Source organism: Arachis hypogaea, chromosome 13, assembly GCF_003086295.3.
Source record: "Arachis hypogaea cultivar Tifrunner chromosome 13, arahy.Tifrunner.gnm2.J5K5, whole genome shotgun sequence".
Taxonomy (NCBI): domain Eukaryota; kingdom Viridiplantae; phylum Streptophyta; class Magnoliopsida; order Fabales; family Fabaceae; genus Arachis; species Arachis hypogaea.
The window spans coordinates 131,499,659-131,513,976 of NC_092048.1; the positions used below are offsets into that span (position 1 = coordinate 131,499,659).

General features: G+C 27.7%; 1 protein-coding gene across 1 annotated transcript; it reads left to right on the plus strand.

Annotated features, from left to right (window-relative positions):
- Positions 1 to 8,310: 8,310 nt before the first annotated feature.
- On the plus strand, positions 8,311 to 9,003 carry LOC112735441 (F-box protein At3g56470-like). The gene has a single exon (XM_025784977.1). The coding sequence runs from the start codon at positions 8,311 to 8,313 to the stop codon at positions 9,001 to 9,003; it is 693 nt and encodes a 230-aa protein (XP_025640762.1).
- Positions 9,004 to 14,318: the final 5,315 nt, after the last annotated feature.

The window sequence follows — 14,318 nt, forward strand, 5'->3', positions numbered from 1 at the left end:
GTTGGAGTATGAATATGAAACGTGTTCTGGTGAACTTGATATGGCTATTTATCACAATGGGGTTTTTCATATTTTTCATGATTCATCTAAATTACTCACATTTATTTCGGTTGATGGGAAGGTAACATGGGAATTCTATCATCTGGTTTCTAAGAGTACGGAATCTAAATTTAATGAATTTCCACCGTCATGGTTAGGTGATAAGAAACCAGTTAAGTATGTAAGATGGAACACGGAAAAATTTTTACAGTCCTTCTTCATTCGAATGAAGAACAATTTTGGATCAAATTCGTCTTCTATTACATGGTCTATATCTACATGTGGGACTAAATTTGTAGAACAGAATGAACCTGCTCAGTGCAGCATAATTTACAAAGAGAAGAAAGTACTCCCTCCTCTAGATCCACAAGAAGGATGTGATAGCCGCAACTGTAACTTAAAAGCAGTGTGGATTCAACCAAGATACTTTCAAGTATCTCCTCATCAAACTTGGTGATTTGAAAATTATATTTCGATTTTTTTATTTTGTTAGAATTAAGAGTTAAAATTTATAATTTAGGATGAAAAATAATTTTAATATTACTTGAAAAAATTGAGTACATATTAAATTTTTAATTATTTAATAATAGTTTTTTATGTGTTTATCTAAATGATTACACTATCTTAGAGGTTTGTTGACTTTGTTAAATTTGTAGGTTTACTTCTATGAATTTTAAATCAATTACTTCATTTCAATTTCAAATAATAATTAAGAAAATTTTAGGTGTTTATTGCATAGATTATAACTCTGAATATATTAATGTTAATAGTTTTTAACAGGGTAAAGTATATTTTTTGTCCTTAAAGTTTGGTAAAAGTTTCAAAAATACCTCTAAGTTCTATTTTGTTTCAATTTTAGGAGTATTTTTGAAACTTTTATCAAACTTGAAAGATAGAAAGTATATTTTACCTTTTTTAATATTTGAATTAAGTTTTATTTTTGTCTCAAATGTTTTATTTCAATCTTATTTTAATTTAATGAATTTTTTTAAAAAATTATTTATTTTTTTATTAATATTTTTAAGTATTAGAACAATAATTAAAATAAAAAATAATAAAAATAGAACGAAAAAAATATTTACAACGAAAATAAGATATTTTACATATTAAAAATAAAACTAAAATTTAATTCAAATATTAAAAATTAAAATAATATTTTATATTTTTACTTTATAATTTTATTCTAATATACTATTTTCGTTATCATCGTCATACCATGATCCGTTGAAGAGTTAGTGTCCCTCTTCCACTAGTAGAATATTTTTAAATTAGTTTAATTCATATCTATGTATGCTTTATCTATATATATAATTTAATAAATGAGATTTATTAATTTTTATCCAATAAAAATTATTATATATATATTAATCTTTTCGGATTATAATATCATTTTTAATAATTCTATTAGATTAAAATATAAAAGATTCATCTCTTAATATTATAATTACTATCACAATGATAAATCTTTAAATTTAATCAAGGACATTATTATATTAACATTTTAATATAATAACAATAGCAAATTATTTGACATATGATTGATTAGATTGTGGTCATACTACTTATTCCCAACAATCTCCCACTTGCACGAGAGCCAATTATGATAGATTAGATCTTGGACATACTATATTATCTTAATAATCATACTATTATTATATTCTTGGTGCTAGCAAAGAATATAATAATATTCTATTTAAATTAATATAATTATTTATTTGATCAAATCAAAATAATAATTAAATAATTCTCAAGTAAATATTAGAACACTCGTTAGTGTGTGACCCCATATGTTGAATACTAAGCGGGTAGTAAATTAGTTGTACTAAATTTACTAATCAAATGTTGGCGTCTAGCAACACTCTTAACGAGCAGTAATATATTTTTACTAAGAACTCGAGAAGAACATAGTTTGGCTAACCTCTTATAATATGGTTTAATTGTCAAACTCTAACTTGTTAATTACCATTATTATAATGACTGTGAATCACTTAACAAACCCATTTCTTCATTCATTCATTTCTTCATTCATTCAATCTTTTTGGCCAAGGTTTTATTCATCTCAGTCATTATAATCATAGAGCTCAAACTCTTTATCGAGAATTGACGGATTCTTTATTGACTAGTTCGTTAATTGTACAAGTATTTAAATCATATCCAATATCCATTCAACTAGCACCCTAGGAATTAGGTGTCCGAACTCAAAGTATAATAAATACATTGTCAATTACTACGATAGTCTCAAATGGAAGGAACTCTATTACTATGTTCATTTTGAAAATATCTTATTGACAAATATACCGTAATTATAACTATTAGAAGTTCTCAAAGTGAGTCAATGGTCATATCTCTATATGCACAATCTATATATATAATTTAATAAATGAGATCTATTAATCTTCATCCAATGAAGACCGTTATATATATATATATATATACAAAATATTCATCTCTCAATATTATGATCACTATCACAATGATAAATCTCTAAATTTAATCAAGGACTTTATTATATTAACATTTTAATATAATAACAATAACAAATTATTTGACATATGATTGATTAGATTGTAGTCATATTACTTATCCCCAATACCTTCAACCAACACAATTATCAAATTTTCAGATAGAAAACAATTGCAAGTAACAACAATACTCCCCCTCTAATAAATCGAATATATTTCATTTGATTTATTATTGTTTTAGTTAAATAAAATCTATTTCATTCTATTTATATGGAATGTGTTTAAATCGAACTTAATAGTTTTGATTTACATAGTTTAAAAATGAAAATTAAACATCTATAACAATATATAAAGAGAATATAGAGAGAATGATGTCTAATTATCGTATTCTCATTTTAACCTTATTAATAAACAGTGATTGAAGTAACTGCGTTTTAAAGACGGTATAAAATATAATTATCATTAACTTTCCTTCGTTGATATTACGATTACCTTTTTATTTATTTTATGCACAATTCTTACTTACTCATTGTGTCTTTTTCTTTGTTTCACTAAGTACAAGTAGTACTCTCTTTTTATCTTTAAGGTAATCCTATTAGTACATAAGTATTAATACATAAATATTAATTATGTCAATATTTTATCAAAGTCAAATCTCTTACTATAATTAATACATAAATATTAATTGTGTCAATATTTTATATAATTTTTGTCTGTTTTCTTCTATCTTTTAGTTATGTAATTTTTTTTTCTAACCAAAGGATACGAAAGTTTCTCAATATTAAAAGAGAAAGTATATATCTGTTATTCAAGGTCGTCATACAATTTTAAAGTATATCCAGTTTGAATGGTATCAACCATTTAAGAAAATGAATTTGAACTTAAATAAGTATTTTTAATCAAGAGTATTGGGTATATTTTTATTGATTTAAAAAAAATATGTATTTATATGTCATCTTTTATTTTTGTGGTGATGGACAATAGTGCTCACATCATAATTTTAAGATTCATTTTATATTTATATCAATTCATAAAGTATTTTACAAAAATTATGTTTAAGTAAATTTTTTATTTATAATTATTTTATATTTTGAGATTTAAAATTTTGTATTTTTATTTTTATTCAAGAATTATTTTTATATTTTATTTTAATATTTTTGTCTAAAAATATTAATATTAATTTTAATTTTTTAATTTTTAGAATAAATAAAAAGATGTGATTTTTTTTATAAATTAGATTATTCAAAACCTACTCATTATAAAAGAAGTTAAATTTAATTCTTGACACATTAAATAAAAAAAGTTTAATTAGATAAAAAAATTATAAAAAAATTAATAAAAAATATAAGAACACATATTAGATATTTTTTTTTCTTTCTATGTCAATTTAATAAGATAAAAAAAGTTTTTCTTTTACATCAAATTGATAAAAGCAAAAGATAGAACTATTTTTTATGTGAAAAGATAGAAGAATAACAGAAAATATAAATTAAATAAGTAAACTAAAGAGAAGGAAAAATGCAAGTGAAAGCTGGAAGTTATGCGTGAAATCAAATGAAATTTACAATGTAGTGGAGGAAAGCAACGAAAGACTATGAAAAAGATGCAATTGAGGGTGTTGAAAAAAGGAAAAGGGCCATAGCAAGAGAAACACATAAACTGATAAAAGTGTGCATGAAGAATAAAATTGGTAGATTTTTTAAAAAAAATTAGAAAAAACTTTAATAGAATAATGAGGGTGGAACCAAACTATTGGTGAGAGTACACGGCCGGTTTAAACAAAAGAATATAAACTAAAACTAACATAAAATTAAACAAAACATAAAGATGGTGAAGAATGTAAAGACATTGATAAAATAAAGGAGGGTTAACCACAAAAAATGTCCTTGAAATATTTAAACGCTAACAAAAATACACCCAATTCTTACTATCGACAAAAATACCTTTAAATAATTTAAAAACGCGATCAAAATGTCCAATAGTAAATATGTATTTTCAAAAAATATCTTAAAAATTAAATTTTGATACAATTTTTTGCGAGCATGACTAAAAAATGAGATATTATTATTCTTAAAATTTAGTAATTTTTTGCTAAGTATATATATATATTTTTTGTGATTTTTTAATAGTATTATTGGTTGTTAACAAAAAATTACAAAAAAATATATACTTAACGAAAAATTACCAAATTTTAAGGATAATAATATCTCATTTTTATAATCATATTTGTAAAAAATCGCATCAAAATTCAATTTCTAAGACATTTTTTGAGAATATATATTTACTGTTGGACATTTTTGTCACGTTTTTAAATAATTTGAAGGTTTTTATATCGACAATAAAATTTGGGTGTATTTTTGTCCGCATTTGAATAATTTGTGGGCATTTTTTGTGGTTAACCCAATGAAGGATATAAATAAAACAAACATATAATTAAACAAAACATAAAGATGGTAAAAAATGTAAAGACATTGATGTTCACTGAGTCTATTTTTTGATTTATTAACAATTTGTAGACACTCTGTATTTTTGTTGTTGAGAGATGTGTTATCATGGTTATAGGAGTAAATTTTATTTTAGTGGGATGTTATTAGATTTTTCAAAATGAATTTTATAACTATTTTGTCCTTATAATTTGCTTTATGAAATGATTTGTTAAAGAATAAATATAGTCCAAAAAATTTTGAAACTAAAGTCGTGACCAACTCTTTATATTAGCTTTATAGATTTTCACCTTTTGTTATACAGTAGAAAGATTATATATAATATAATAAAGGTTAAATGTTCTCATATGTAAGAACATGGGACTTAATATTATTCTTTTATAAAGTTTCTCTGTCTAAATAAAAGAACTAATATCATTTAGACTTAATGTTTATTTTTGTACTTAATAAAAAAATTAATGTCATTTAACTTTAATTTTTAACTTTCAAGATACATAAAAAGATGTAACATTTTATGCATTAGATAATTTAAAAGATATTTATTATATAGGAAGTTAAAAATATTTTAAACTTAAAAAACTATTTAATAACAAAATTAAATTTGTTCAAAATAGTAGGAAGAGAAAGAGAAAGTTGAAATTTTTTAACTAATTACAAAGAATCACCACCATAATTTGAGTATCTTAAGTGAGGTTTAAGAAGTAAACCAGAACTATAAATCTAAAAGTTTTCTGTCTTTCTTTATAACGAATAAAATAATAAGAAGATTCGTATTAGATTATGAAAATTAATCTCATCCTTATAATACGATAACATTATTTCAAAACATGTAAAATGAAATAATAAATTACAGTTTAATTAATGTGCACAATAAAATAAATATGAAAGTTATATTAAACTGAGACTTAAATTTATAATTATTAGTTAAAAAACTTACAATTATGTACTATTTTTTATTATTTTGGTTGAAAATAATATATTTTGATATTGTTTTTTAGGATTACTGACATCAAATTTTAATAATTTTAAAAAATTTTAAATGATTTATGTCTTAATTCTTTTAGCAAAATTTCAACAACTCATAAAAGTTAACACAATAAATAGTTATAAATCAAAGTGACGGACAACAGTAAAAGTTGTGATGATGATACTTGATAATAATTAATAACGATAGGATGAAGAGAATGTGAAAGCAGAAGAAAAAATGAGAAAGTAGAATAAAGTAATATAATAGTGGCGATGAGACAATGACACGTATGTATATAGAGAACAATATATCGTAAGAGAAAGAATAGTGTTTGATATAGTGAGGCGATATAATACAAATGTAAATTAATAATTTTTAAAAAATAATGCAATTAAAGATAGTATAAAAAATTAAATATAAAATTAAAAAAATATTTTTTATCAATTAAAATTATGCATGAAGATAAAAAGTTTTTGAATATAAATTTTTATCTCTACTTTAAATTAAATACTATTAAAAATAAATAAATAAACTTAATAACATTTCTAAATTGTTAATTGTAAATAATGTCTCTAAATTCTTATTTTTATTTTGTTACACATAATAATAACATAATAAATTTGTTTAATATCTTATTTAATTTAAATTTATAAATTTTATTCATTCTAAAAGTTAAATAATTTATAAAATTTTTATTTTTGTTTTTAACTTTTTTTTATTCTTAATGTTTAGATTATATTATTAAATTTATAATTTTAAAAATAAAATTATAAAAATTAATTTCTTCACAATAATAGAAAAGCGGCTGAACAGGTACGATAGTGTCTGTTGAGCCGCTAGTCCTTATAATACGATAACATTATTTCAAAACATGTAAAATGAAATAATAAATAATAGTTTAATTGATGTGCACAATAAAATAAATATGAAACTTATAAAATAGCAGTAAAATATGGATAGCAATGGTTGCCTTTTGTTTTAAAGTACTATATTAAACTGGGACTTAAATTGATAATTATTAATTAAAAAACTTACAATTATGTACTATTTTTTATTATTTTGGTTGAAAATAATATATTTTGATATTATTTTTTAGGATTACTGACATCAAATTTTGATCATTTCAAAATATTTTAAATGATTTATGTCTTAATTCTTTTAGCAAATCTTCAACAACTCATAAAAGTTAATACAATGGATAGTTATTATAAATCAAAGTGATAGACAAGAGTAAAAGTTGCGATGATGATACTTGATAATAATTAAAAATGATCGGATGAAGAGAATGTGAAAGCAGAAGAAAAAAAATGAGAAAGTAGAACAAGGTAATATAATAGTGGCGATGAGACAATGACATGTATGTATAGAGAGAACAATATATCGTAAGAGAAAGAATAGTGTTTGATATAGTGAGACGATATAATACAAATATAAATTAATAATTTTAAAAAAATAATGCAATTAAAGATAATATAAAAAATTAAATATAAAATTTTAAAAAATATTTTTTATCAATTGAAATTATAAATGAAGATAAAGAATATTTTGAATATAAATTTGTATCTCTGTTTTAAATTAAATACTATTAAAAATAAATAAATAAATAAACTTAATAACGTTTCTAAATTGTTAATTGTAAATAATGTCTCTAAATTCTTATTTTATTTTATTACACATAATAATAATATAATATTGATAAATTTGTTTAATATCTCTTATTTAATTTAAATTTATAAATTTTATACATTCTAAAAGTTAAATAATTTATAATTTTTTTTTGTTTTTAACTTTTTTTTTTATTCTTAATGTTTAGATTATATTATTAAATTTATAATTTTAAAAATAAAATTATAAAAATTAATTTTTTCATAATAATAGAAAAACGGCTGAATAGACACGATAGTACTTGTTGAGCCGCTAATATATATATAAGGTATGTATTTGGTTTTAAGATATTCATATAATATTTGATATCCATTTTATTTGTTTAAGTAAATTACCCAATTATTTATGTTCTTATAAAATGTAATTATTTTTTAACATAGTGATATATAATTAGATGCATGTGTCTCACATCTTACATTTTCCAGCGTATGAAAATTACAATTCCGTATGTTTAATTTGAGCTCAATGGTTACATTTTGCAAAGCGAGCGCTCTACAATTTTAGATACATCCCCAATCTGCCAAATTTTAGAATTGTTAAAACAACAAAAGGAACAGTGACGGCGGACTTCAAAAAACTTGGATCCCAAGAAAACTTGAATCCCAAGGAAAACTTGGACTAATATTTTTCTGTTACAACTAAAACCACTGTAGTGAGGCTTAATTTAGGTTATTATATATATATACTCATATGATTCCTTTTGTTTTGTGTGGGTAATCTTTTTCTAAATAAAATGGACCAACATAGCAACATTTCAGAAGCAGATTCTGATAACAAGAAAAGAAACAATTCTATCCACCTTCTTGCACAAATATTTTCAGATTATTTAGAGTTGAAGGAGCTTCTTAGAATCCGCGGCGTTTGCAAGGATTGGAAATACGCTTCCACCGAAGCATTGGCTCGTCTTGAAATTGAAACCTTTCAAGACGAGCCATGGTTTCTTATGTATGGCGAAGGTTCTACGTGTTCGTTGCTAAGCAACGAGGATAAGTTGTATACATTGAACATCCCAGAATTCGATGGAGCAACCTGCGTTGCCTCGAATTCGGGGTGGCTGCTTCTGTTTCGCGAAGGCTCGATTTTCTTCCTTTGCCCGTTCTCCAGAGCAAGGATTGATCTTCCAAATTTTCCATTACCGGAACTAATAGATTGCTCTGAATATGTTGCTGCATTTTCGTCGGCTCCGACTAGTGAAGATTGCACGGTGGCTGTGATTAACCGATGGCATGAAATCGCTTTGCAGTTACATCTTCTTCGCCGCAGCGACCAACGTTGGAGAGTGTATGAATGTCTTTGTACAATAGGAGATTTGAGTACAATAAAGTTTGCTACTTATAAGGAAGGAGCTTTTCAAATATTAGATGGTTTTAATGGGTCAGTTACCTTTGATGCTAGAACCAAAAGATGGAGAAAACTGTTGGAATAAATTAATTTCAATAACCCAAATCATCCACGTTGAATCATCAAAAATATATCATATTATAATGCGGAAGCGTACCTGAATTCATAAACATGAATCATACGATCGGAAGAGTTTGGATCTTGTGGTTCTTTCGATCTTTCTCAACCAAAGCCTTCTGTATTCCTAGGAGGCTGAACTGCAACTCTTTTGATGAGGAAAGAGTAACAAAGGCGGCTTTTGGTATATCGGGAACCGAAACCCTGAAGGTCTATTTATATTTGAGCATGGCACCCATTAAACCCTTAAACCCAAATAAAATAGTATCTAAAGCCCAAAAGATAATATATCTAAAATCCAAAAAAGATAATTATCTAAGGAACAAAAGATAATATCCTGTTTTATTCTCATTTAATTCCAAATCAAAAGTAATAATGACTTATTCAATTAGCATTTAAAATAATAAATGAGATCATCATTATATAAGTCATTTAATTTTAAATAGCATAATTTGTGATTATAATTAATATATGTATTGCCCACAAATAAGTTAGGAAATCAAATAATTTCCTAACAATCTCCCACTTGGGCTATACATATATTATTTCTTGACATAATCACATCTTTATAAACTTTATGCGCGCATCTGAATGCTATTTCTCTCATTACTTTAACAATCTGGTCCGTCTCATACATTAGATATGGAACTACCGCAGCTTTTATCACATTAAATGCCGTGACTAAACCACGCCAATCACCATCCTAATATACTCAACGACATAGATCAAATTTGGATGAGTAATATGGAAATTACATGCCAAGTGATCTCATGCATGTCTATTTCCAGCTGGTCCAACTTTATTGAGATCAAATACAATACAAAATATTGTAAAATGAACATTTCACATAATATGAAATAAACCATCAACTTAATTCTGCAGAAAAATAATTCAATTATCTGTCATAGGACATATAGCATAAACTCCCACTAAACCAAGGCATCACAAATATTGACACCCATCCGAGCAGTGTGCTCATGAAAAACTTTAGAGGTCAATCCTTGGTAATGAGTCTGCTAGCATATACTCTGTTCCTATATGTCCTATGGAAATCTGTTTTTCTTAAACTTTCTCCTTGACAACTAAGAACTTGATGTCTGTATGCTTCGATTTTGTCAAGCTCTTATTGTTATTGGAGTATAGTACTGCTGACTTATTGTCACAAAATATCTTTAATGGTCTTTCAATGTCATCTACTATATGAAGCTTAGTGACAAAGTTTCGCAACCATATGCCATGAAATCGGAAACAGAGTACCCAATCATCTCCAAATTTTTCTGATCTCCGATAAATAAGCATGTAATCCTTTGTTTTCTTTAAACAACGCATTACGCGTTTAACAGCTATCCAATGATCCATATCCGGATTGCTCAAGTATCTACCCAACACTCCCACTATAAATGATATATCGGGATGTATGTAGACTTGAGCATACATTAAATTCCCTAGTACTTATGCATAAGGCTTATCATGCATTGATGTCCTCTCAAGATCATTTTTAGGGCATTGCTTGAGACTGAACTTGTCTCCTTTAACCACGGGTGTGTCCATTGGTCTACAACCTTTTATGACATATCTACTTAAAATCTTTTCGATATAGTTCTTTTGTGACAATCCAAGAATACCTTGAGAGTAATCTCTTAGTATCTTGATTCCTAATACAAAAGAGGCATCACCAAGATCTTTCATTTCGAATTTGTCCGATAGAAATTTCTTAGTTTCATGCAACAAGCCTATATTGTTGCTGGCAAATAGAATGTCATCAACATACAAGACCAAAAAAAGTATTTACTCCCACTGAACTTACGGTATACACATTCATCTATAATATTTACCTCAAAACCGTATGAGGTAATGACTTGATGAAACTTGTGATACCATTGACGAGAAGCTTGTTTGAGACCATAGATGGATTTTCTCCTTTTTCTATTGGATCTCATTAATGACACTTCTTGAGGTTGTTGAGCTTGCTGTATGGGTTGGGTTTGAGGAGGATTCTCATTATTTTCCTGTACTGTAGCAGTATCTTGAGCAACAACAATATTCTCATTGTTCTCTTGTACTGTAGCTGGATTTACAACAGGATTCTCATTGTACTTTTGTACTATAACTGTATCTTGAACAATAATAGGCACAAGGTCCTGATCATTGTCAGTTATAGAATCCTTATCAAAAGCAACATTCCTAATATTTCCTTCCCCCCCAAACTCAACATCCTCAAGAAATCTCGCATTTCCCGTCTCAAAAATAGACCTTGATGCAGGATTGTAAAACTTGTACCCCCGTGAACGCTCAGCGTAACCAACAAAGTAGCAACTAATTGTCCTTGAGTCCAATTTTCTTTCATGCGGCCTATAAGGTCGCGCCTCAGCTGGACATCCCCAAATATGCAAATGCTTTATACTAGGCCTTTTCCCAGTCCAAATTTCATATGGGGTTTTGTTAACTGCTTTGCTTGGCACCCTATTAAGGATGTACACTGCGGTCTTTAAGGCTTCTCCCCAGAGTGATTCAGGCAAGGAAGAATGACTAATCATACTTCTCACCATGTCCTTAAGAGTTCGGTTCCTTCGCTCTGCAACACCATTCATGCTAGGTTTGCCTGGCATAGTGTATTGCGGAACAATACCACACTCCTCTAGGAAAAGAGCAAAAGGCCCAGGACGTTGCTCTCCTGAACCGTCATATCTTCCGTAGTATTCACCACCACGATCAGATTTGACAGCTTTAATTTTCTTTCCAAGTTGAAGTTCAACTTCATCTTTGAAAGACTTGAAAACATCCAAGGCTTGGGACTTTTCATGAATTAAATATAGATACCCGTAACGAGAGTAATCATCTATGAACGTAATAAAGTACCGTTGTCCATTCCAAGAGACAGTAGGAAATGGGCCACATATATCGGTATGTATTAGTTCTAAGACATCTTTAGCTCTCTCGGCACCTAATTTCCTTTCGTTTGTCCTTTTTCCCTTTATGCACTCAATGCAGACTTCAAAGTCCGCCAAATTTAGGGGTCCGAGAATTCCATCCGACACGAGCCTCTGAATTCTCTGTTTAGAGATGTGGCCTAGGCATTTGTGCCATAATGATGCCGAATTCTCATTCAGTTTTTTTTTTTTTTGTTTTGTACCCGTTTGCAGTATTTCATTATTATAGGAATTTAAGTTAAGCCTATATAGATTATCCACCAAATGACCAGAGCAAATATTATTCGAATTGTAAAAGAGACTGACTTTATTGTCTCCAAATGAACAAAAATAACCTGATTTGTCCAAACGAGAAACAGAAACCAAATTTCGTCTAAATGACGGTACATAAAATGTCTCTAATAAATCCAAGTAAAATCCACTCGTGGAACATAATCTAAAGGTTCCTATAGCTTCGACTGCAACTATATTACCGTTTGCCACATAGATGTATCTTTCAGCATCACTTGGCGGTCGGCTCCACAGGCAACCCTGCATAGTAACACTTACATGAGTAGTAGTAGCAGAATCTACCCACCAAGTATCAACAGGTGCATAACTTAAACTAGCCTCAGAACAAACGAAAGTAAGAATTATACCCTTCTTTACACGCCAGGTGGCATATTTGGTACAATCCTTCTTCATGTGTCCCACCTTCTTACAGAAGAAACAAGTTGAAACTTGATCTTGTTTCTTAGCCTTTTTCTGCTGAGAAGGCACATCCGCAGTAGTATCACGCTTTCTTTTATACTGAGAAGATGAAGCCATGTGAGCACTTTCAGTCTTATCTTGCTGTAGCCTCTCTTCTTCTTACACACAGTGAGATATAAGCTCATTTAAGGACCAAGTGTCCTTCAAAGTGTTATAACTCACTTTGAATTGCCCAAAGTGTGCAGGAAGGGAAATCAAAATGAAATGCACGAGTAAATCTTCAGACAACTCTAACTTTAGTGCTTTCAATTTTGAAGCAAGATGAGACATTTCCATAATGTACTCCCTTATGTTCCCGTTACCTTTATACCTCATGGAGACAAGTTTGCTCAAAAGACTACTTGCCTCCGCCTTTTCATTCTTAGTAAAGAATTTTTCTACATCCTTTAGGAACTGTTTGGCATCTTTATCCTCAGTGATTGAGCCCCGAAACGCCTCAGGAATTGAGCGTTTCATGATCATGATGCTCATTCGATTGGATCTCTCCCACTTCTCTATTTTAACCTCATTGAGGTTTTCCGGAGTGGAAGTGGGTTTCTCCTCTCGAAGAGCTATATCTAGGTCCATACAACCGAGGACAATCTCCACGGTATCCTTCCAAACTTTAAAGTTTGAACCATTCAGCATAGGAATACTGCTAATTTGCGCAAAAACATTGGTAGCTAAAGCCATAGTTTCTGGATCAGAACAAAAAGAACATGCAGTAAATATTAGTTATTAATGGGTAAAAAATCCATATTGAGATATCTAGCACAACATTAATTTTCAATCTTTGGATAGAAAAATTAACTGTAAGTGATACTCTCATTGCAGTAATCAAATATTGTCAAAATTCCTGTCACACATTAAGCCTTTCTTTGGACCGACTTAATGCGCACATGAAAACTTAAACTTCGCAACCTATTTATTACCGCATATATTCTCTATTAATTGGCCAAACAATAACCTTCCTTTGGGCCGATTATTGACCGCATAATTAATAGAAAATAAACAGAAGTATGCAATGCTTATTATTTGGCCAAACAATAAACTTCCTTTGGGCCGATTATTGTTTGCATAAATAATAAACATTACTTTATTCTTAATTAGTTACCCAAATATTTATTTACCATTAATATGTGTATGTAATTTGGTCAAATATAGGCCTTCCTTTGGGCCGACCAATATTCGCATGAATTACATATCACCATATTCTTAATGTTTTAAATAAATCAATTTTCACAAAAGAGGCTACTTTGGCAGCATAATGTTGAATCAATTTATTTCAAAACCAAATCTTTATAAAAATAGATGGGTATACTAATTTAAATTGTTACCAGTTTCCTTATGTAACAAAAAAAATACTTAAATCCTAAAAAGAATTAAATCTTAATAATGTCTTTTAAGACCTTAAAGAAAAACATGATTATAACTCATGTGTCAAAAATTCTTGATTTATTAACATTAAAATTAATCATTATAATTCAATAATACTTTATTAATGTTTTAAAAAATAAAACATTTATTTATTATATAAATTAAACGCCAGTTCGGTTTCATGTATATATAGTTATACCTTAAACAATGATAATATATATAAACAATCATACATGATAACACATTT

What these genes read in the sequence shown, in the direction of transcription:
- LOC112735441 (XM_025784977.1), top strand. Translation starts at nt 8,311, where the DNA reads ATGGACCAACATAGCAACATTTCAGAAGCAGATTCTGATAACAAGAAA.